The 21,951-nt window shown below is 35.3% G+C and overlaps 2 protein-coding genes across 2 annotated transcripts; both read right to left on the reverse strand.

Annotated features, from left to right (window-relative positions):
- Window positions 1–8,919: 8,919 nt before the first annotated feature.
- Window positions 8,920–9,471, reverse strand: LOC133680175 (UDP-glycosyltransferase 84B1-like). The gene has a single exon (XM_062102990.1). It carries the CDS (start codon window positions 9,469–9,471, stop codon window positions 8,920–8,922), a length of 552 nt encoding a protein of 183 aa, XP_061958974.1.
- A 7,819-nt stretch (window positions 9,472–17,290) lies between these two features.
- LOC133679788 (gallate 1-beta-glucosyltransferase 84A24-like) lies at window positions 17,291–19,116 on the reverse strand. Its single transcript, XM_062102483.1, has one exon. The coding sequence runs from the start codon at window positions 19,015–19,017 to the stop codon at window positions 17,518–17,520; it is 1,500 nt and encodes a 499-aa protein (XP_061958467.1). The 5' UTR covers window positions 19,018–19,116; the 3' UTR covers window positions 17,291–17,517.
- Between the last annotated feature and the right edge of the window lie 2,835 nt (window positions 19,117–21,951).

The raw sequence follows: 21,951 nt of genomic DNA on the forward strand, positions 1-21,951 counted from the left end.
CGAATATTTGTTGCACTACACTGTTTGTTGCACTACAGCACCGTTTGGGAACGCGGCTGCGGCCGCGTTCCCAAAAAATTTGAAATTTTTTTTTTTTGCTAAAATTTAATATGGTTTGTATGTTTTGGATCGTTTTGATGTGCTGATGTCAAAAATGATTTTTAAAAAATGAAAAAACATCGTTGGCATGCATTTTGGCACGAAAAGTTATTTGAAAAGCACCCGCAACCACACTGCCAAACACGCTCTACGTGTTCTCATAAGGAATGCAGGTTTCAACCAACTCGTTCTATTACTTGTTTCTTCTTCTGTATGGATACCTTTAGAAATCCCGAGGCTGCTAGCAAGCTCAGCCACACCTGAAATCCCGTTACTTCTCTGGAAATATTTCGTTGAAAAAGTTAGATGTCAAGAAATTATATAAATAAATAAAAAGGATGTAAACTGCAAATTGAAATTCATAAAGAAAAGTTATCTTATGCTGTAAAAAAAAAACTAAAAAGGGAACATCAATCAAGCTATTAGCATGGAATAAAAGTCATAAAGAAATTCTTTAAACTTGTAAGATAGCTATATTAGATTATTCATGGACTGGAAAACAGGGTAAGTCGCAATATATGAAAAATTGTTGACAATCTCTCATTGATGCTCGCAGAAATTTATTTTAGCCACAAGCAACAAATTTTCAAAAGTAAACAAACCTCTTGAGATCCAATCGAAGCAGGAGTTGATGGTTCACTTGATGGAGCAGGCAATGCCCCAGCCTGGTAAATAACAACACAAAAACTAGTGAAAACTTTAGGCTCCAGAAACCATATTTGGAACATATGCAAGCACTTAAGCAAAGCTATTTTAAGCATGTGGCCTCTGGTTTGGGATAACAGAATGCTTCAGCCTGGGCATGTCCAGTAAAAGTAATTAGATTCTAATCTTAAATAGATCTCCCCATTAACTAAGATGGTAAAATAGACAATATCTAGTTTAGAAATATAGATATGGTGTCTCCAATAACAAAAACAACTACTTTGTTTACAATGTTTTATCAGACACGTGCCCTAATGCAGAAGAAAAATATTACCTTTGATGAGAATGTTAGTCGTGAACTGGATGCTGAAGTCTGCAGAATTTGTGGACCATAGTGAACGGTAAAGTTTAGTAACAGAGTATTGAAAAGGCCAAAAGAAAACAAAAAGATGATGACATGCCTGGATATTCTCTTCAAGTAAGTTGTTTTTCAAACTGGAGGCATAGTCACACAACCTCTTCAATGCAAGTATCTTATGCTTTCCACATCTCGACACCCGTATCGTGATCTTCATCTTGGGCCAATGGGACTAATAGGGTTGAGATCAGCCATGGACTCAATAACATCTTTCTCAAGCCTAAAGAATGAGTTCCCAAGAACCTATTTATACCTCTTCATGTTCTGGAACATGTCTGAGAACAATTTAGGAAAGATACCATATGGATTTGAAGGAAGAACAAAAGAAGGTAAATCTTCCGTATTCAACAGTGGCATGCAAACCTGGCAACTCAACACTCATTTCAGGATCTGTTAAAGTAGGAAATGAGTTTAGCTTATTGTAAAAGCGATAATAAATGGCATAAAGTGAACATGGTTGTATCCAAAACATGGCACAGGGAATTCCATGATTGATGGCAACATCAGCTACCCAAGTAACAAATGGATTGTTGATGATACCCCTAATTCATAACCACTTGAAACTTAAAAATTTCAAATATTTTTTATCAACCAAGATTTTATCATTATATATATGTTTATTGAAAAATACCGGATAAAAAAACATATAGATATGATTTTTTAAAAAAAATTATTGAGCTTAACACTAACCTGATCCAAGTGTTGTTGAATCTAGCCAACACCAGGCCAAAACACCATCTAAGAATGGTGCTTGTCAGATCCAATAACTTGACATGACGCGTTTCTAGATCAATAAGAGTGGGTTTGTCACTTGTTATACAAAAGGTGTTGAGCCTAAGAAATTTTATCATCGCACTCAGCTAACTTTAAGAAATTTAGTGATATTTTTTTTGTTATTTTTAAGTTTTACAAGCTCTTTAGTTATTATTTAAAATATAATGATATTCTTATAATTAAATATATATTTTTTGTTTATTTTTTTGTGTTAATTCCAAAGAATATAAAAAGTGATTTTTGAAAAATTAGTTGCCCAATATAAAAAATACTATATATATGTTCTTTTAACTAAATACATTTATGTTCGTTTTATATTTTTTTATGGATGAAGGTTTCTCGTTGATTTGTATACAACTTGTTTCTCTTATGGATGAAGGTTTCTCGTTGATTTAAAAAGAGACTGCAAATTCGAAGCTCACATACTGCAGCTTCCCATCACTTCTATTATAAATCTTTGAAAACTGGAAAAGTTGCAGTAAATAGAAGTGATGGAAAGCTGCAGTAAAATAGAATCTTCCAGTTTTTAAAGATTGTGCAATTCCAGCTTGCTCTCCAGGTAAAAAATCTTTCCCCTACTTACACGCAACCCCTCCACCTTACGCCTTGTTTGTTTCAAGGAAAATGAATTCCTGGAATTCATTTTCCTTACTTTCCCATGTTTGGCAACATTACGGAAAAGTAGTCAATGGAAACTTAATTCCAGTCAACAAAAAAACATCGTTTTATCAAAGGAAAGTGTTTTCCTCTTGATAAAGAAAGGAAAACACTTTTTTTTTCTATACACCTATTTTCACAAATCATGATCTCTCTCTCTCGTCAAAAACAATTGGAAGCAGGAACAATTACAGAAGCATTCTCTGAACAATTGAAGCATTTCGCTTGCATAATTTCAGGTATTTTTTTTCCTCTATTTCCTTTATGTTCTTATCTTCTTCGTAGATCTGTAAAAAGTACAGCATTCCATTTCCATAAATCTGTTACCTATCATATGTTTTCCATAACATTTCCATAACACAGCTAAAATTCATCAAGCAAAGCCACAAAAAACACAATTTTTCCATGATAGTTTTCTTCAAAAATCACTCACATTCGGCAGTTTTATTCTAACCCAACAAACCAATTCAAGGCACACCAAAAATCCCCAAACTGTGTTAATCAATCTTCCCCAGCAAAAAGCAGCCCCTCCCTGTTACCCCATCCTCGGATCCAGCCACCATATCCCGGGTGGAAGCGTTGAAAATCAACCCTTGCTCTCTTTGTTTTTGAACAGTAGCCGGGGGGGAGAGGGAGGAGAACTGAGAATGAGGAGCCTTGTTGCCCCTTGAATCTTTGTCCTGCTTCCATGTCTTTAATATTTGCTTCTTTGTGCATGAGAGAAACAGGGAAGGAACACGGGGAAACCGATAGGGAATAGGGGCATGAGAGAAACCGAGAGGGAGAGGAACAGGGGAAGGGAAATGAGAGAATCGAGAGGGAACAGGGGAATGGGGGAATGAGAGAAACCGAGAGGGAGAGGGAACAGGGGGGATCGACTGAGAGGAAGAGGGAACAGGGAACAGGGGGAATCAATCAAGAGGGAGAGGGAACAAGGAATAGGGGAATGGGAGAGGGCAATCGACCGAGAGGGAGAGGGAACATGGAACAGTGAACATGGGAATGGGAGAGGGGAATCGACCGAGAGGGAGGGGGAATGGGAGAGGGGAATAAAATTATAAGTTTAATTTGATACTTGTGAAGTCAGGGGAAGGAAGCTTTGAAGGATTACGGGTCTTTTCATGGCTGATTGCTGGACTTTGTAGATTAAGTCGTTGAAGGTAGCCATTGAATTTAGGCTCGTGAGCACCTGCAAAACATGGGGCAGGCTGCGTGTTTGTAAGGGAAATGCAAGAGATGATGAGAGTTTTAACCAGAGAATGTGAGCTCCCATTTTTTTCATGTGTTTGTGCGAGAGTTAATGAGGGGAATTACATATGGTCATATTATTATTGTGAATAATTACCCTATTACTGTGTGAAGTAGGATGTTTAAATACATGTTACATTAATAAGGGGAATTATAACAGAACAATAAACATAAATTTGTGTTTTAGTTTGCTTTGATTAATATATGATTAATGTTTGATTATATTTCTTATATATGGATAAATTTGTGGGACTATACCGGTAATTATATAGATTTCATTGCGCAATGTTTATTGATTGTTGTGAACTTATGAATTGTATAATTTTGAAAATGGTTTTATCATTGAGAAATTTACTTTTATGGTCTTAAATAATATATTTTAAGACCTTGTTTGTTTAGGGAATTAGATATCATTGCCATAACTATTATATATTGTCAACTTCTTTCAACATAATTTATTGTATTGATTGTGAAAGTATTTTATATGCATTTTTTAATATTTATTTCTTTAAATTTTTAGGTTTTGTTATCAGAAAACTTCACTTTCATGATATGGATAGTAAGATAATTCATGCAGCATGTATGGGAGCAGCTGTAACTGTGATAGCTACAGAGGTAGCTATTATTGAACAAGAAAGAAATAGAATTTATATACCAAGAGAACCACGTATAAATGCAATTGCTCAACAAGAATTATATATTGACAGCATTTTGAATCGAGGTGATAGACATTGCGTTGAACAAATTCGTATGAAACCTGTTATCTTATATAGATTGTGTGATATTCTCACAAGTCATGACCTATTACGATACACTCAAAATGTGTCTATTAGGGAGCAAGTAATTGTGTTCTTACAAATAGTAGGCCAAAACTAAAGATTTCGTGTTATTAATGGTATATACTATAGGTCTGTTGAAACTATCCATCGTTACTTTAGAATTGTTTTAAAAGCAGTTCTTAAGTTATATAAACACCTTATTAAAAATCCAGAGGATACAGTTCCAGTAGAGATAATGAATAATCGAAGATTCTATCCTTATTTTAAGGTATGAAAACAATACCAATATCTTTATACATTAATTAATTACATCTAGAAGAAAAGGTTATAAATTATTTTTTCATGTTTATATAGGATTGTGCAGGAGCAATTGATGGTACCCATGTTCCTGCAAACGTTCCTGTTGAGATTCAAGGAAAGTTTCGAGGTCGAAAAGAAGGAACAACACAAAATATTTTAACAGCTATAACTTTTAATTTGAAGTTTATATATGTTTTAGCTAGCTGGGAAGGAAGTGCCCATGATTCACGGGTTTTAGGTGATGCATTATCAAGACCTAATGGTCTAAAAATTCTAGAAGGTATATAATAAAGTATGTATTATATGCAATAAACATATAAAATGTCTTATTACATAAAGATAGTAATAGGGTTTTTTTAAAAATTTATAGGGAAATATTATCTCGGTGATGCTGGTTATGGTATTTGAAAAGGAATCATTTCTTCTTTTTGTGGAGTTCGGTATCACTTGAATGAGTTTACAGAACGTTCACCAAAAAATGAAAAGGAGCTATTTAATCTTCGACACTCTTCATTGAGAACCGTTATTGAGCGAGGGTTTGGTATTTTGAAGAGTTGTTTTAGATCAATTGATGGAAAATCTTTTTGGTCTTATGAAACACAAGTAGATGTTGTGCTTGCATGTTGTATTATTCATAATCACATAATAGGGGTTGATCCTTATGACTTTTTTATGGAAGAAATATGTTCGGATAGTGAACCAATTAGACGAACAATCAACTTAAGTCAACGGGAGGAAAGGGAAGAGAATAGGGAGTAGATAACAAAAAGAGAAATGATTGCCTCAACCATGTGGAATGATTATAACACTCAAAGAAACTAGTAATTGAGTGTTAATTATATGTTTTTTTATTATGTCTTGCTTGAGTTTGTATTATGTTTGTTATGTATTTGAAGTAGATGTTGACTTTATTATAATTTCTCTTTTAATTATTAATTGTAGTTTTTATATGAAATTTGTTAAATCTAAATATTGTATGATTTTATTTTGTATAAATTTATAATTTCTTTTTTTGTAGAAATGAGTTCCACACATAATGAAAAATGCAAGGGCAAGCACTTCACATGGTCTAAGCCTATGTCTCACATGTTGCTTGAGATATTAGCTGAGGAGGCACTTAAAGGAAACAAACATTCTTCCACCTTTAAAGCAGAATCTTTTGTTAAGGTGGCTACAGAAATCAGTCAAAAGTTCAACGTGCAATGCGAGCCTAAGCATGTGGACAATCATCTCAAGACTGTGAAAAAAGAATGGGGAATAATAACCAAACTTAAAAATAAAAGTGGCTTTGGCTGGGATGATTGTCTGAAGATGATTACAGTTTCGAAAGATGTATATGATGAAGAAATAAAGGTATGATAAATATTATACTCTTTGTAATTTTTATATTTACTTTTGTTTCTAAAATGTTATACAATGAATTAAAAAATTGCATATTCTAAACTTTATGAATAGGCACATCCCAATCATGACAAGTTTCTCAATAAAAAACTTGATATGTACGAGGCAATGACAATTGTTGTTGGAAAAGACATGGCAACCGGAAATTATGCCAAATCATATGTTGATGTCAACATGGAAGAGAACATTGAAGAGCAATCAATTTCAATTGAAAATGAAGGGGAATATGAAGAAACTTCTAAGGGAAAAGAGACATCTTCCTCTAGTACACAAAAGAGGCAACATAGGAAGAGAAATTGCATGTATGAAGATGATGGTGTTGAAAAGTTGTCTAAACAGATTGGAGATGTAGCACTTGCAATTCAAAGTCTCAGCAAAAATCAACTTGATGTTAATGAGTTGTATGCGGAAGTGATGAAAATTGAAGGCTTTGATGAGATCACTCTTGGGGAGGCATTTGATCATTTGGTCCAAAATGAAATGTTGGCAAAAGCATTTATGGCAAAAAATGCTAATTTGAGGAAAATTTGGGTTCAGAATTTTATGAATCAACACTACTACAAGCCTGCTTGCTAAGATGGTTTGACTATATTTAAAATTTGGGTTCAGACTATGTTTGTTATTTAACAAGTATGTTTACTTGTTTAATTCGGTCTAACATGTTTATGTTTGTAATTTGAACTAATATGTATGTATATGACATCGAAACTTAATATTTATGCATGACTTTGTTTGATGTTAGATATTTATATTTATTTCTTGATGTTTATTCGATATATATTAAATGGATAATTGTCTTTACCCGTAAAAAAAAATATTTATCCAAAAAACCCATCAAAATATTTTTTGAATCTATTTATCTTTTAAAAAAACTTCATACCAAAAAAAAACCCAAATATATAACTCTTACCATAAACTAATTTGGCTTTCATCATATGAAAAAAAAAACTTATTTTAAGCTTTTAAAATTAAAAAAATATATATTAATAGGTTTTACTTAAAAAATATTTCACAAGCTTATTTCTATATAATATGATATGATATATATATATATATATATAGTTATATTTTATAAAATAAGCTATGTATGAATATATATTATAATAAAAAAATTCATCATTATACTTTTTAGATTTCATTCTTTTATTGTAAGTGATTAAATATTTATATTATATATTAGATATATATTAGATAAACTTGAAAAAAATATTAATTCATTAATAAATTATTTTTCAGTTTATTTTCCATAACATAACTAAACACTGGAAAGTGTTTTCCAGTTTATTTTCCATAACACTACTAAATATCAAAAAATATTTTCCTGTAATTTATTTTTCAAAAATTTACTTTTCTTAAAATTTACTTTTTAAAAAAATAATTTTTGTGCAAACAAACAAACAGAGCCTTAGTGTGTTTAATTTGCATGGAAGTCTCAGGGGAGCAGTATCAATGGAATTCCAAATGCCCACATTGCACTCTATAATTAATTTTACGAAACTTGTAAAGACTAAAAGAGGATCCATTGAATTTGGACAAGCTTTCTCCGGGAATGAGACAAACATGCATCTTAATTATCAAGCTATTCCTATCAGTTCGAAATGTATAGCAATTAATGTTTAACTAATATATAATTATTCATAAAATAATTAACAATATTTATAAAAAATTTCTTAAAAACAATAATATAATTGAATAAATATTTAAATATTATTTTGATAAATTGTTTCAAATATAATATTTTATATATTTGAAAAGTGAAAACGTTTTCAATTTGTGGGGCTCCATAGAAAGGACATTTATTTTCAGTGAAAAGATGTTACTTTCGTTATTAAATTAAAGTTTTTTTTTCAATAATTTTGATAAATTAATGTTACAAAAATATAAAAATAATAATTTTAATATATTTTCAATTAAAAAATATTTTTAAAAATCGAATTATATAAAAATACAATGAAATGGATTAGATTAAGCCATAAAAGATTAAAAAACACATAATTTCTTATGCAGAAGATTAGAAAAAGGGAGTTCATCTCATTTTCCTTGCTTCAGAGAATTAACTTGCAGGCATGAATATTCCATCAGTATTAATATATTAAGCATTATTTTATTTTATTTTAATATCATTTGTTTTCTCACATCCAGACCACGTATATTTCTTCAGTCCAGTTAGAAAAATGACCATTATTAGTGCTAAAAATAGAGTAACATAGTCTTAAATATGATATGATCTACATTTCATGATTTGAATTCTTTCCTTGGAATAAATAACGGGTAAACAAAACTTAATAATAATAAAAAAACGCAGTAATCCTAGCATTATCCAATCACAATTATTGGCCTTCGTTGCCTTATGTATATTGACGAGGAAACAAAGAGCGTACAACCACCATTTGGTAGGATTATCACTGACGTCCTTGCCTTAATTAATCTTCATGTCATGATTTATCATTGCACAATCCCTTCACGTCACGGAACCGTGCATTCTACATTGGATACTTCAATTAATTGAACCACAACTCTCAATAATTTCATCTACAAACAACTGGGTATTCTTGTCCGATGAGCCACCACCGGCAACTGTCTTTCTTGCCGCGATCCTCAATTCCCTTGCATTGGATTTAAGCTCCACAGACTTTGGTCCGTCCATGATCTCTCTAATACATCGATCTTTCTAACTAATTCCTCATTGCTAACAATCCCATCTTGATTTGCTCTAAGCCTTAGACCAATGCGAAAAACATCAACAATAAGTTTTGCATTTGTTGGCTGGTCACTCCACTTGGGGTATGCAATCACCGGCACGCCCGCAGCAATTGTTTCTAACATAGAATTCCATCCACAATGAATTATAAAACACGCAATGGCTGGGTGGGCTAAAACTTTGGTTTGTGGAGACCATGATACAACCACCCCTTGGTCTTTCCTCTCCTCCAAGAATCCTAATGGCAATTGTCCTGCACCATGAGGTTCTGTTAAGTCTGGTTTCTTAACCGCCCAAATAAATGGATTGTTACTGTTCTTCAGGGCTTTCGCCATGCACTCCATTTGTTTGGCTGATAAGAAAACAAGGCTTCCAAAAGATACGTATATAACTGAAGAAGGGGCTTCCTTGTTTAACCATTCAATGCAAGTATCTTCTGCTTTCCACATCTCGACACCCGTATCATGATCTTCATCTTCACCAAGAAGTGATGGAGGAACTAGAGGGCCAAATGGAGCTGTGTTGACAAAAAAAAATTGAATTTAAGGAAGAAAAGTTTAAAATCATATATTTATGGACTCAATTGAAGGTTTAATTAAATTTGTAGAGGGTTTGATTGAAAGAAAAAATGATTTTAAAGTCAATTTGAGCTTTTATTGGAAAAAATTAAAGTACAGGGGTCAAATTATAATTTTTAAGAGTTGATTTGGTCAAATCAGGGGTTTAATTGTATAAATATCAAAGTTTGATGGTCAATTAGGGACTTGATTGAAGAAATAAAAAATCAATGATCAAACTGAAAAGGCGTGAAAATAGAGAAACTGAAATTGTCTGAATCAGGAGCCAAATTGAAAAAATTAAAAGTTTATTTATTAATTAAAATTTAAATTGAATAAATCAGAGACATGTACTAAAATTAAAAAGACGGTCAATGTTAGAACTGATATTCAATTTTAGAAGAGTCGTAATTGAATTGATTCTTAAGCAACTGAAAATTTAGTTGAATAAATAAAAAATTGAAAACTTATTTAAAAATTAACACTTAGCATCATGTTTTTTTTAAATGGAACAGCATGTTTTTTTCAAAACCACGTTGTTTCATGCATTGTTCATTGAAAAGGCTCAAAACAGTGCTATTTTGAATGACATGGTGTGTATTCTTCTTTCTTGACGCGTATAGGCAGGGGAAGAAGGTTTTCTTCCCCTCTTTTGCAGCGTCCGTTAGGCTCTATCCTAAGAACCCAAAACCCCAACACAATCCACACCCCCTCATGACATACCACCATGATAAAAAAGCTAGGAGAAGCATGCCTACAGGCGACTTTGGAACGGCTGCAGAGAGACTGTCTCAGCCACCCTACCCTTACACCATGACTGGACAAGGGTAGTAACGCTTCCTCTCTCTCCCTTTTCCCCCTTATAAATACTAGGGGACAGAGAGGAGCGGGGGATGAAAAAAACAAGTGAAATTATAGAGAGAAAGAAAGAAAAAGAAGAACAAAAAACAACAAAAAAACAAGGGAACTTGAGAGCTAAACAAGAAGAGACAGAGAGGAAAGAACTTATAAAAAAGGGACAGAAACAAGAGAAGAGGATGAAAACAAAAATAGAAAGGAGTTACATAAGAAGTGAAACAAAGGAAAAACAAACAGGAAAAAAAGAGAAAAAACTGTCGACCGGCACAACAGCTCCCTATTGCACAGCCACTTTGTTTAGGAAGAAGAACCGTTCCCAGCCGCGAACCATCGCCAGCCGCCACCAGTAGCACTGCCACCGCTAGAGAACAAAAGGAGAAGAACAGAAAAATACAGGGAAGGAAAAGAGATAACAGAAGACAAGCAGAAGGAAAATACAGAGAAAGAGGAAGAACAACCAGCAGCGTCCTTCGCAAACCACCGCCAGTCCTCTTCGCCCAACGTCAACAACAGCACCGCCACTGCAGGTCAGCTTCCACCTCCTTTATTTTCCTCTTCTCCTTCTTGTTGGGAAAACTCGGGACAACTAATCGGATCAATTCAGCGGAATACAATTCACAATCCACAAGTCCCAATCCTTTTTCCCTCTTTGTGCAGTAAAAAAACAGATTCAAACAATGATTAAATATAATGCAAATAATCACACAAATTAACACCAAGATTTTTACGTGGAAAACCCGATGCGGGAAAAACCACGGGACCGGAGTCCACCTAAAAACTTCCACTATCACAAATAATGGGTTCACAACTGTTCTTCCTCAGATTCAACTAAGGGATACAACATATATATCATCAAGAACTACTTATTCTCGGATTACAACAAGATTAAAGGAGAATTATTTGAGAAAAACTCACAAAACTGACAGCCCCGTTTTCTGTCAAAACGGCCAGCTTCCACACCACCAATCTTCAATCCAACCGTCCAGAATGAAGAGGAATGTGTCTAGAAGCTGCTGTCAAAATCTCAGCCCGATCCAACGGTGAACGAGCTGGAAATCGAAGAAAGAACACAGGCTGCTCTGCTGCCTCTTCTTCTCTTTTCTCTTGTTTTTCTCCCGTTTTTGCTACTGCCTCTACAGTGGCAGCTCCTCTATTAATTCAAAGAGACAACCTTGCCTTGCTGTCTCTTACTAATTAATGTGGTGGTCCCACCATCACATGGTGCGGGACCACACACAACAAATCTCCCCCTCACGCACCATGTGAGGAATTCGCCATACTGGCGATCAACATGTAAGCTTCAATTTAGGAGGCTCTGATAAGCCTGCTTCCCTTCTACAAAACTCAAACTTCTCTCTCGGTAGAGGTTTGGTCATCATATCTGACACGTTGTCATCAGTATGGATCTTCTCAACAACAAATGACTTCATCTCCATAGCATCTCGAATCCATTGATATCTAACTTCAATGTGCTTTGACCGAGAGTGAAAAGTAGGATGCTTACTGAGATGGATTGCACTTTGACTATCACAATGCAACACAAAGTTCTCTTGAACTAGGCCAAGTTCATGTAAGAACTTCTTCATCCATAACAACTCTTTGCCCCCTTCAGTAAGAGCAATATATTCAGCCTCTATAGTGGATAATGCAACACATTTTTGCAGCCTTGATTGCCATGAGACTGCTCCCCCTGCAAACTTCATCAAGTATCCTGATGTGGACTTTCTAGAATCAACATCACCAGCCATATCTGCATCTGTGTATCCATCCAACACAGGTTTATCATTACCAAAACATAAGTTGAAACTAGAAGTACCTTTGAGATACCTAAGTATCCATTTCACTGCTGACCAGTGTTCTTTACCGGGATTGGAGAGGAACCGACTAACCACACCAACTGCATGAGCTATATCCGGCCTTGTGCAAACCATGGCATACATCAAGCTACCAACTGCGGATGCATAAGGAACCTTTTTCATCTCATCTCTTTCTTCATCACTTGAAGGACACTGCTTAGAACTTAGTTTAAAGTGGCTTGCAAGTGGAGAACAAACTGGTTTGGAGTTGCTCATGTTGAATCTCTCAAGTACCTTTTGGACATATCTCTCCTGAGATAGCCAAAGTTTCTTCTTCTTCCTGTCACGTGTGATCTTCATGCCAAGAATCTGTTTTGCCGGTCCTAAGTCTTTCATTGCAAAAGACTTGTTTAACTCTTCCTTCAACATCTGAATCTTCTTAGCATCATGGCCAACAATCAACATATCATCCACATACAACAGGAGAATAGTAAAGTTTCCATCTGGAAACCTTTTCATAAATACACAATGATCAGAAGTGGTCCTGTCATAACCATGATCCACCATGAAAGAATCAAACTTCTTGTACCATTGTCTTGGAGCTTGCTTTAACCCATATAAGCTCTTTTTCAACTTGCAAACTAGCTGCTCTTTACCTTTTGCTTCAAACCCTTCAGGTTGTTCCATGTAGATCTCCTCATCTAAATCACCATGGAGAAAGGCAGTTTTCACATCAAGTTGCTCAACTTCAAGATTCAAACTAGCAGCTAAGCCAAGCACAACTCGGATTGAAGACATCTTGACCACTGGTGAAAAGATTTCTTCAAAATCAATACCCTTCTTCTGACCGAAACCTTTCACAACCAATCTTGCCTTGTACCTTGGTTGTGAGCAATGTTCATCAATTTTCAACCTGAACACCCATTTGTTCTTGAGCGCTCTCTTACCTTTAGGAAGCTTCACTAACTCAAAGGTATGATTTTCATGCAAGGATTTCATCTCTTCTTGCATTGCTTTCAACCACTCACTTTTCTTCTCATGTGACATAGCTTCATCAAAGCATTCTGGCTCTCCCCCGTCAGTAACCAGCACATACTCATGAGGAGAGTATTTGGTGGAAGGTTGGCGAGGTCTAGTTGACCTCCTCAATTGTGGCTCATCTGGAGCTTCCTGCATAACCTGTTCAGGAATAACATCAATATCATCATTAGCTGATTCAGGATCACCAACTAATGGCTCATTAAGAAAACCATCATTTTCATCATTTTGCAAGTCTCCCCCATGATTAGCAGGCATCAAAGATAACTGTGGAGTAGGTGCTGGATTTGAATTAGATGGAATAAAAGTAGTAGACTCTGTTTTCTCCTTCAGTTCAAAGTCTTCAATGGTTTGATCTTCAAAGAAGATAACATCTCTGCTTCTCACAATTTTCTTCTCCTTTGGATCCCATAACCTATAACCAAACTCATCATCTTCAGAGCCCAAGAAAATACACTGCTTTGTCTTGCTATCAAGCTTAGACCTTTCATCCCTTGGAACATGTACAAATGCTCTGCATCCAAACACTCTCAAGTGTGCATAGGAAACATCATTTCCTTTCCAAACTCTATCTGGAACATCAAACTCAAGAGGAACTGATGGAGAAAGGTTGATCATGGCAACTGCAGTCTTCATTGCCTCACCCCAAAAGGACTTAGGCAGCTTTGCATGAGAGAGCATACATCTAATTCTTTCAACAATTGTTCTGTTCATTCTCTCAGCCACTCCATTCTGCTGTGGAGTCTTAGGAACTGTCTTCTCCAACTTGATACCATGTTCCCTGCAGTACTTCTCAAAAGGACCCCTGTATTCACCACCATTGTCTGCTCGAACACATTTCAGCTTTCTACCAGTTTCTCTTTCAACTCTGGCATGGAAATCCTTAAAGACATCAAGCACCTGATCTTTGGATTTCAAACAAATGGCCCAAATCTTCCTGGAATGATCATCAATAAAACTAACAAAGTACAATGCACCTCCAAGAGACTTATCAATCATTGAGCAAACATCAGTATGAACTAAATCAAGAACATGTGATCTTCTATGTGGAGGTGATCTTTGAAATGCAACTCTATGTTGTTTACCAACTAAACAATGAGTACATGTGTTCAAGTTCATACCTTTTAAAGGAAGGTAGTTCTTCTTGGCAAGGATGCCAAGGCCTTTCTCACTCAAATGTCCAAGCCGCTTATGCCATAGATCAGTAGAGCAATCTTCAATTGCATTCACCTCCCCTTTGATCACCTTGGCTTGTGACATGTAGAGACCCATCTTCTTCCCTTTAGCAATAATTAGGGAATTTCTGGAGAGCTTCCATTTACCATCTCCAAAGTAACTGTGATAGCCTTCTTCATCAAGAGTACCAGTAGAGATCAAATGTAGGCGCATATCAGGCACATGCCTAACATCTTTGAGTAGCAACTTGCACCCAGTATTAGTTTCCAACCAAATATCTCCAATGCCCACAACATTAGCCATCCCTTGATTTCCCATCCTAACTTGACCAAAGTCACCAGCAGTGTAGGATGTGTAAAAATCACGTCGGGGTGTTACATGGTAAGAAGCTGCTGAATCTGCAACCCAGGTGGTATCTTGACATGCAAGATTAACACAGCCATCATCACACACAATGGCAACATCACCATCAGACACAACTGCAGTTGTCTCGTTCTCTTCATTCTTGTCTTCATCTCTACCCTTTTTATCTCTCTTATACTTTCTGCAATCTTTTTGCATATGCCCAGGCTTGTCACAATAATAACATTTAAAACCCTTCCTTGACTGAGATCTTCCTCTTGGCTTCCATTTGCCTTTTCTATTGCTGGATTCTCCATCTTGCTTGCCGTGAGAGAACCTGCTTTGACTTCTCCCTCGACTTTCTGTAACAAGTGCATGAGACTCGGAAGTGCTTGTTCCTTTCCTCCTCTTCTCTTCATTGAGGATACAATCCTTCACTGTTTTTAAAGTGAGCTTTCCATTCGGAGTAGAATTGCTAAGTGACACTACCAAAGTCTCCCAACTATCCGGCAATGCACTCAATAGGATTAATGCTTGCATTTCATCGGCTAACTCAAGGTTCATCAATGACAGCTGATTCAAGAACCCTTGGAATACATTTATATGCACTGAAGCATCTTCACCATCTCTATACTTCAAATTCACAAGGTCTCTAATTACAAAAACCTTGTTTTGTGCACTCTCCTTGGCAAATGTTTCTTCCAACATCTTCCACACTGTATAACAGTCATGTTCTTGAGAAATATGATTAATGGACTTAGAAGATACCCATTTTCTAACATTAGCGGTAGCCTTTCTATTTAGTCCATTCCATTTTGCATCATCCATGTCATCAGGCTTTATTCCTTTACATTCAATCGGCAAAGCCAAATCATTGCAATATAAGTGATCCTCCATCATTGTTTTCCACAGAAAATAATTTGAGGAAGTGAGCTTTATCATGCCCGAATCTTCCTTTTCCATTTTAACTGCACAAGAAATCAATCTACACAACCAAATGCTCTGATACCACTTTGTTGGGAAAACTCGGGACAACTAATCGGATCAATTCAGCGGAATACAATTCACAATCCACAAGTCCCAATCCTTTTTCCCTCTTTGTGCAGTAAAAAAAACAGATTCAAACAATGATCAAATATAATGCAAATAATCACACAAATTAACACCAAGATTTTTACGTGGAAAACCCGATGCGGGAAAAACCACGGGACCGGAGTCCACCTAAAAACTTCCACTATCACAAATAATGGGTTCACAACTGTTCTTCCTCAGATTCAACTAAGGGATACAACATATATATCATCAAGAACTACTTATTCTCGGATTACAACAAGATTAAAGGAGAATTATTTGAGAAAAACTCACAAAACTGACAGCCCCGTTTTCTATCAAAACGGCCAGCTTCCACACCACCAATCTTCAATCCAGCCGTCCAGAATGAAGAGGAATGTGTCTAGAAGCTGCTGTCAAAATCTCAGCCCGATCCAACGGTGAACGAGCTGGAAATCGAAGAAAGAACACAGGCTGCTCTGCTGCCTCTTCTTCTCTTTTCTCTTGTTTTTCTCCCGTTTTTGCTACTGCCTCTACAGTGGCAGCTCCTCTATTAATTCAAAGAGACAGCCTTGCCTTGCTGTCTCTTACTAATTAATGTGGTGGTCCCACCATCACATGGTGCGGGACCACACACAACACTTCTCTGCGTGCAACCTCCACTGTTCACGTTTCTGAGCAGAAACCGCCCATACCTTGCATTATTTGTTGTATGACGAACCAAATATCGACCCAATTCACTTCACCTGCCTCCTACAATTATTGTCGTTTGCTCAAAGCTATATATTCTGCTTTCTAGCTACTGACTGATCATTATACTGGGAGCAACTATCGAGGAGCCTGACACCCTCAATTCCCTATGCACCTTCTTTCATTTTCTCGTTTATTTGTAGACGTGCTGGTATATGTTTTGGAATGATGAGTCTCTCTCTTATGTTATTCATTATTAAAATGAAAGCAAGGAAAACAAAATTTCATATCTTTGGCAATAGAATACTCAAGCCAAAAATATGCTTAAATGACTTACATTGAAACCTTTGAGATTGTGCTCCATCTGCATGACTAGGATATTCATATGGGTCATGTATACTCTTTGAATATTGTCGGCATTATTAACTAAAAATTCAAATATTTGCCAATATAATTTTGGATTACTTCAAGAATTGTAATGTTAAATTCTTAACCATGCATGATCCTTTTTTAAAGACTGAAAAAATCCTTGAGATTCTATATTTTCAAAACTAGAAGGTTTAGAATTTTTTGTCCTCCACCTACTTGATGATCTTACTTTCTTAAAAAATAAACCCATACCTTTGTATTTCTTTGGATTTTGGTTACTACTCGACATTATAAAGATCCTATATATAATGAAATTTATATCCAAATCATAAGACAATCATGAATATAATAAAAACTAAAAATATTACAACAATTTTAATTTTCAACAGCCATTCCAAGCAATTCAAACCAATAAGATTTTAGCAAATTATAAATAGGAGAGTACAAAAAATCGACAACAATCATACATATGGCACTTGGCCTTTACTGTATGTTATTAATACCTAATTAAAAGAAGTAAAAAGGAGACAATTACATAACAAGAGTAATTTCATCATACTAACACTGGATTAAACCCGTTCCATATTCACTGCATATATAGCAAATCTCCTCATGCCGATCACCCCACCAGTTCAGCCACTTTCTCGTTGGACTTCACCACTACCGCCACTGGAAACTCATTAGAACCAATGCACTTCCCAGCAATCTCAGACTCATTCGCTTTTACAATATCGTCAGTAAAATATCGTATATTCCAGTCGGAGGAACCACCCTCAGCCACTGCTGCCTCGGCTGCCTCCTTCCATTTCATTGCATTCTGCTTCATTTCCACTGCCTTAGGTCCCACTGTGGCCTCCAACAAGCATTTCTCTATCTCATCACGAGTAATCAGTTTGTTCTCTGCTTCTCCGCGGCACAATCTCACACCAACCTTAAAGATGTCGACCAAATATTTTGCATTAGTTACTTGATCACCCCATTGAGGGAAAGCCACCACTGGCATGCCTGATGTGAGTGCTTCCATAGTAGAGTTCCACCCACAATGTGTTACAAAGCACGCAACTGATGGGTGAGCTAAAACCTTCTCTTGAGGACTCCATTGCACCACATTGCCCCTGTCTCCTGCTTTCTCCAATAACCCATCTGGCAGAACAAGGAGGTCATTTCCTGAATCTTTGTGGGGTGGTTTCATAACTAACAAGAAAGAGACGCCCGAATTCAGTAACCCACAAGCCATCTCGTTCCATTGGTCTTGCTTCAATTGTACGACACTACCGAAAGACACATAAACAACTGATGAAGGTGGCTTTGTGTCAAGCCATTCGATGCAATCATCTGCCTTCAGGAAGTCTCCATGGACCGTTGTCTTTATTACCTTAGGATTTCTGAATAGTGGCCCAACGGTCTTGATGGGGAAGATTTCGGACATGTGCTTGATAAGCTCTGGTTCAAGCTCTTCGAATGTTTCCATCAGGATGCAAAATGGCCTGTCAAGATTTTTGTACTGACCTAAAATAGCCCTCCTCAAGAAAGGATAAGGAGTTGTAGGATATAAGAAACTAGGAATTTCATCATGTTTTAGGAGAGGCATCCATGGTAGTTGGACATCTATCTCGGGGTGCTCCTCATCAGGGAAAGGTACAGCACCGTGATAGTAATGGTAATATGAGGCGAAACAAGCGCAGGATTGAACCCAAAGCATTGCAGAAGGGAGACCTAGACTTGTGGCCACATCTGTAACCCAAGGAATGAAAGGGTTGTTTATGAGGCAAGAAACAGGCCGCCCTTGCTCTGCATTTTTCTTGATCATTTGAGGAATTACTTGTTTACCAACAAGCTCAAGTTGAAGTAAGTATTGATCAAGGTCTTGGTGCCTAGGCTCGTCCTCTTTCCATCCATCTTCAAAGAATTCAAACCGGATAAAGCCATCACCAAACGGGGTTAGCTTATCTATGATGTCACTGGCTTCTCTCATCTCTTTGCCAGTGGTTTCAGTGGTGGAGAAGGTGACAAGGAAGCCTTTGGAGGCAAGAATTTTTCCAAGTCTAAGTAAAGGATTTACATGGCCTTGGCCTGGGAAAGAAACAAGGAAGAGATGGCCAAGAGACTTGGAAACCATTTTTCTCTTCAGGGTTTTTTTGACTGGCAGAGAGACGGAAGAGAATGAGAAGAGATTGATGTACAGTAGAGGACTTGATGAGTTTGGGAGTGAGGGGTGAGCATGGAATGAAAGGATGCGGATATATATATAGCATTTAGAAGGAGTTCCATTCAAAGTTTTTAGTGATAGATAGACCGTACAGTAATGAGTATTCTTTTTAATATTATCTAGTTTGCCAGAATTTGGAAAACGTTGGGTGAGGATGCTTTAATAATGGTTCGGGAGAATTAACAAATATTCAGCCCTGCAACTCCCAATTGCAAGTCAATCCTTTGAAGCAGTACTCGAGACCAGTTAAATGGTGTCACTTCGACAGCTACCAGTTATTCCACCTGCTTTGACCATTAGTTAATTCTAGGTCTGCTTCACGTTGCAGAAGACGTAAATTGTATGCCATTTTTCTTCAGATGTCGTAAATAATGCTTCTCCTTTGTGCAGTACATTAACTTTGACAATATATATATATATATATATATATATATATATATATATATATATATATATATATATATATATATTTGACTTTGGATTGGTTAAATTCTTAATTTCTCCAAAAATATAAAAACTTGTACTCATAACTATGAACGACAGATACAATTTTTGTTGCATGCATGCATGCATGTATTTGATTACACATTGCACTACACACACACACATGTAACTATTCAATGCAAGACTAAAAGTTAGTTGAGATTATCATTTTTAAATTGTTACGTTGTTTATCTTTATTATAAATATATTTAATGACATTTATATAAATCAAAAGATATTTGTATGGTTTTATCAATGTTATTAAACTCGATCCGACTCAATCTTTATTTTATTTCAAACCGGACGATACTTGATTAAATCAAACCAATTGATTCGATATGTCAACTCATAACCCGGTCAAATCACAAGTGAAATATAATTTTATTTTTAATTCTTTTAAAATAATATCATTTTGAATTTATCTAATTATTTAACCAAATTTCTGATATTTATATAAATTGGAAGATATTTGTATGAATTTTATTAATATTATTAAAAATATATCCATTTAGAATTTTTCTCTCATACTTATATTTATTTTAAAAAAAACTTAAGGGTGAGCTGCTGGGTTTGGAATGTTTTCACAATCACATAATTAATACTCTTTTACGTCAGAGCGATACTATATTTTCTTTTCATGAATGAAACATAAATTAAATATATAAAATAAATTTAATAAAATTTTATATCATTAATGTATTTTATTTGTAGCTAGAACATGAACCGTGATGCTTATACAGAGATCTTATTACATTTAATTTAATTTTTTTTTATAAGTACAGTTCATAAATATCATTTAAATACTCGTGCGCGTATGCCAGTACTTTGTAATGGAAAAAAGTCCCAAGAAAGAGTTTGATGGTTATATTAATTAATGTCCATTTCACATAATGGAGTGTCAATCATCGTAATTTATAGAACAAAGTCTAAATATTTAATTAATACAAGAGCGAATTAACAAAGAGCACTCTAAACAACGGAATATTTTATAGTTAATTGATTAAAAACTATAATCAAGTATTGGTCAATAGAAAACTAGTCCTTCATTTTCATTTTATTTTTTATTTAGGTCATGAATTTTTTTTTTTACTAGGAAGTCATCCTTCCATCTCGCCGACCGATCCCCGAACAATATTTACTTGATGTGAGAACAACATGATCCTTCGATATCATGATACGTGTCTCCTAGGAAAGATATTATTGGGTACATGATTGTTTCTGCCTTAAAACTAAAACCACTGACATGGTTCTTATATTACTCCTAAACACGATACCCCTAATTCATAACCACTTGAAACTTAAAAATTCCAAATATTTTTTATCAACCAAGATTTTATCATTATATATATGTTTATTGAAAAATACTGGATAAAAAAACATATAGATATGATTTTAAAAAAAAATTATTGAGCTTAACACTGGCCTGATCCAAGTGTTGTTGAATCTAGTCAACACCAGGCCAAAACAGCATCTAAGAATGGTGCTTGCTAGATCCAATAACTTGACATGACGCGTTTCCAGACCAATAGGAGTGGGTTTGTCACGTGTTATACAAAAGATATTGAGCCTGAGAAATTTTATCATCGCACTCAGCCAACTATGAAGGAAAATACAGTCCACCAACTTGGTCATTAACTAATTTGCGTCGACTGAGCACAGAGGTCTTGTCTAAGCAATCTTTTCGATACTGTTTTGTTTACTGATGTAAATCTTTTTGATACTATGTCTAAGCAATTTTTTCGATACTGCTTTGTTTACTGATGTAAACAGTGAAAATAAACTTTAAGAAATTTAGTGATATTTTTTTGTTATTTTTAAGTTTTACAAGCTCTTTAGTTATTATTTAAAATATAATGATGGTCTTATAATTAAATATATATTTTTTGTTTATTTTTTTTGTGTTAATTCCAGAGAATATAAAATGTAATTTTTGAAAAATTAGTTGCCCAATATAAAAAAAAAAATACTATATTTATATATATATATATATATATGTGTGTGTGTGTGTGTGTGTGTGTGTGTGTGTGTTCTTTTAACTAAATACATTTATGTTCGTTTTATATTTTTTTTATGGATGAAGGTTTCTCGTTGATTTGTATACAACTTGTTTCTCTTATGGATGAAGGTTTCTCGTTGATTTTAAAAGAGACTGCAAATTCAAAGCTCACATACTGCAGCTTCCCATCACTTCTATTATAAATCTTTGAAAACTGGAAAAGCTGCAGTAAAAAGAAGTGATGGAAAGCTACAGTAAAATAGAATCTTCTAGTTTTTAAAGATTGTGCAATTCCAGCTTGCTCTCCAGGTAAAAAATCTTTCCCCTACTTACACGCAACCCCTCTACCTTGCGCCTTGTTTGTT

This window comes from Populus nigra, chromosome 19 (assembly GCF_951802175.1).
Source record: "Populus nigra chromosome 19, ddPopNigr1.1, whole genome shotgun sequence".
Classification (NCBI taxonomy): domain Eukaryota; kingdom Viridiplantae; phylum Streptophyta; class Magnoliopsida; order Malpighiales; family Salicaceae; genus Populus; species Populus nigra.

Bases quoted from the DNA above. Each gene is read 5' to 3' on its own strand.
- LOC133680175 (XM_062102990.1), bottom strand. From the start codon at position 9,471: ATGTGGAAAGCAGAAGATACTTGCATTGAATGGTTAAACAAGGAAGCC.
- LOC133679788 (XM_062102483.1), bottom strand. From the start codon at position 19,017: ATGGTTTCCAAGTCTCTTGGCCATCTCTTCCTTGTTTCTTTCCCAGGC.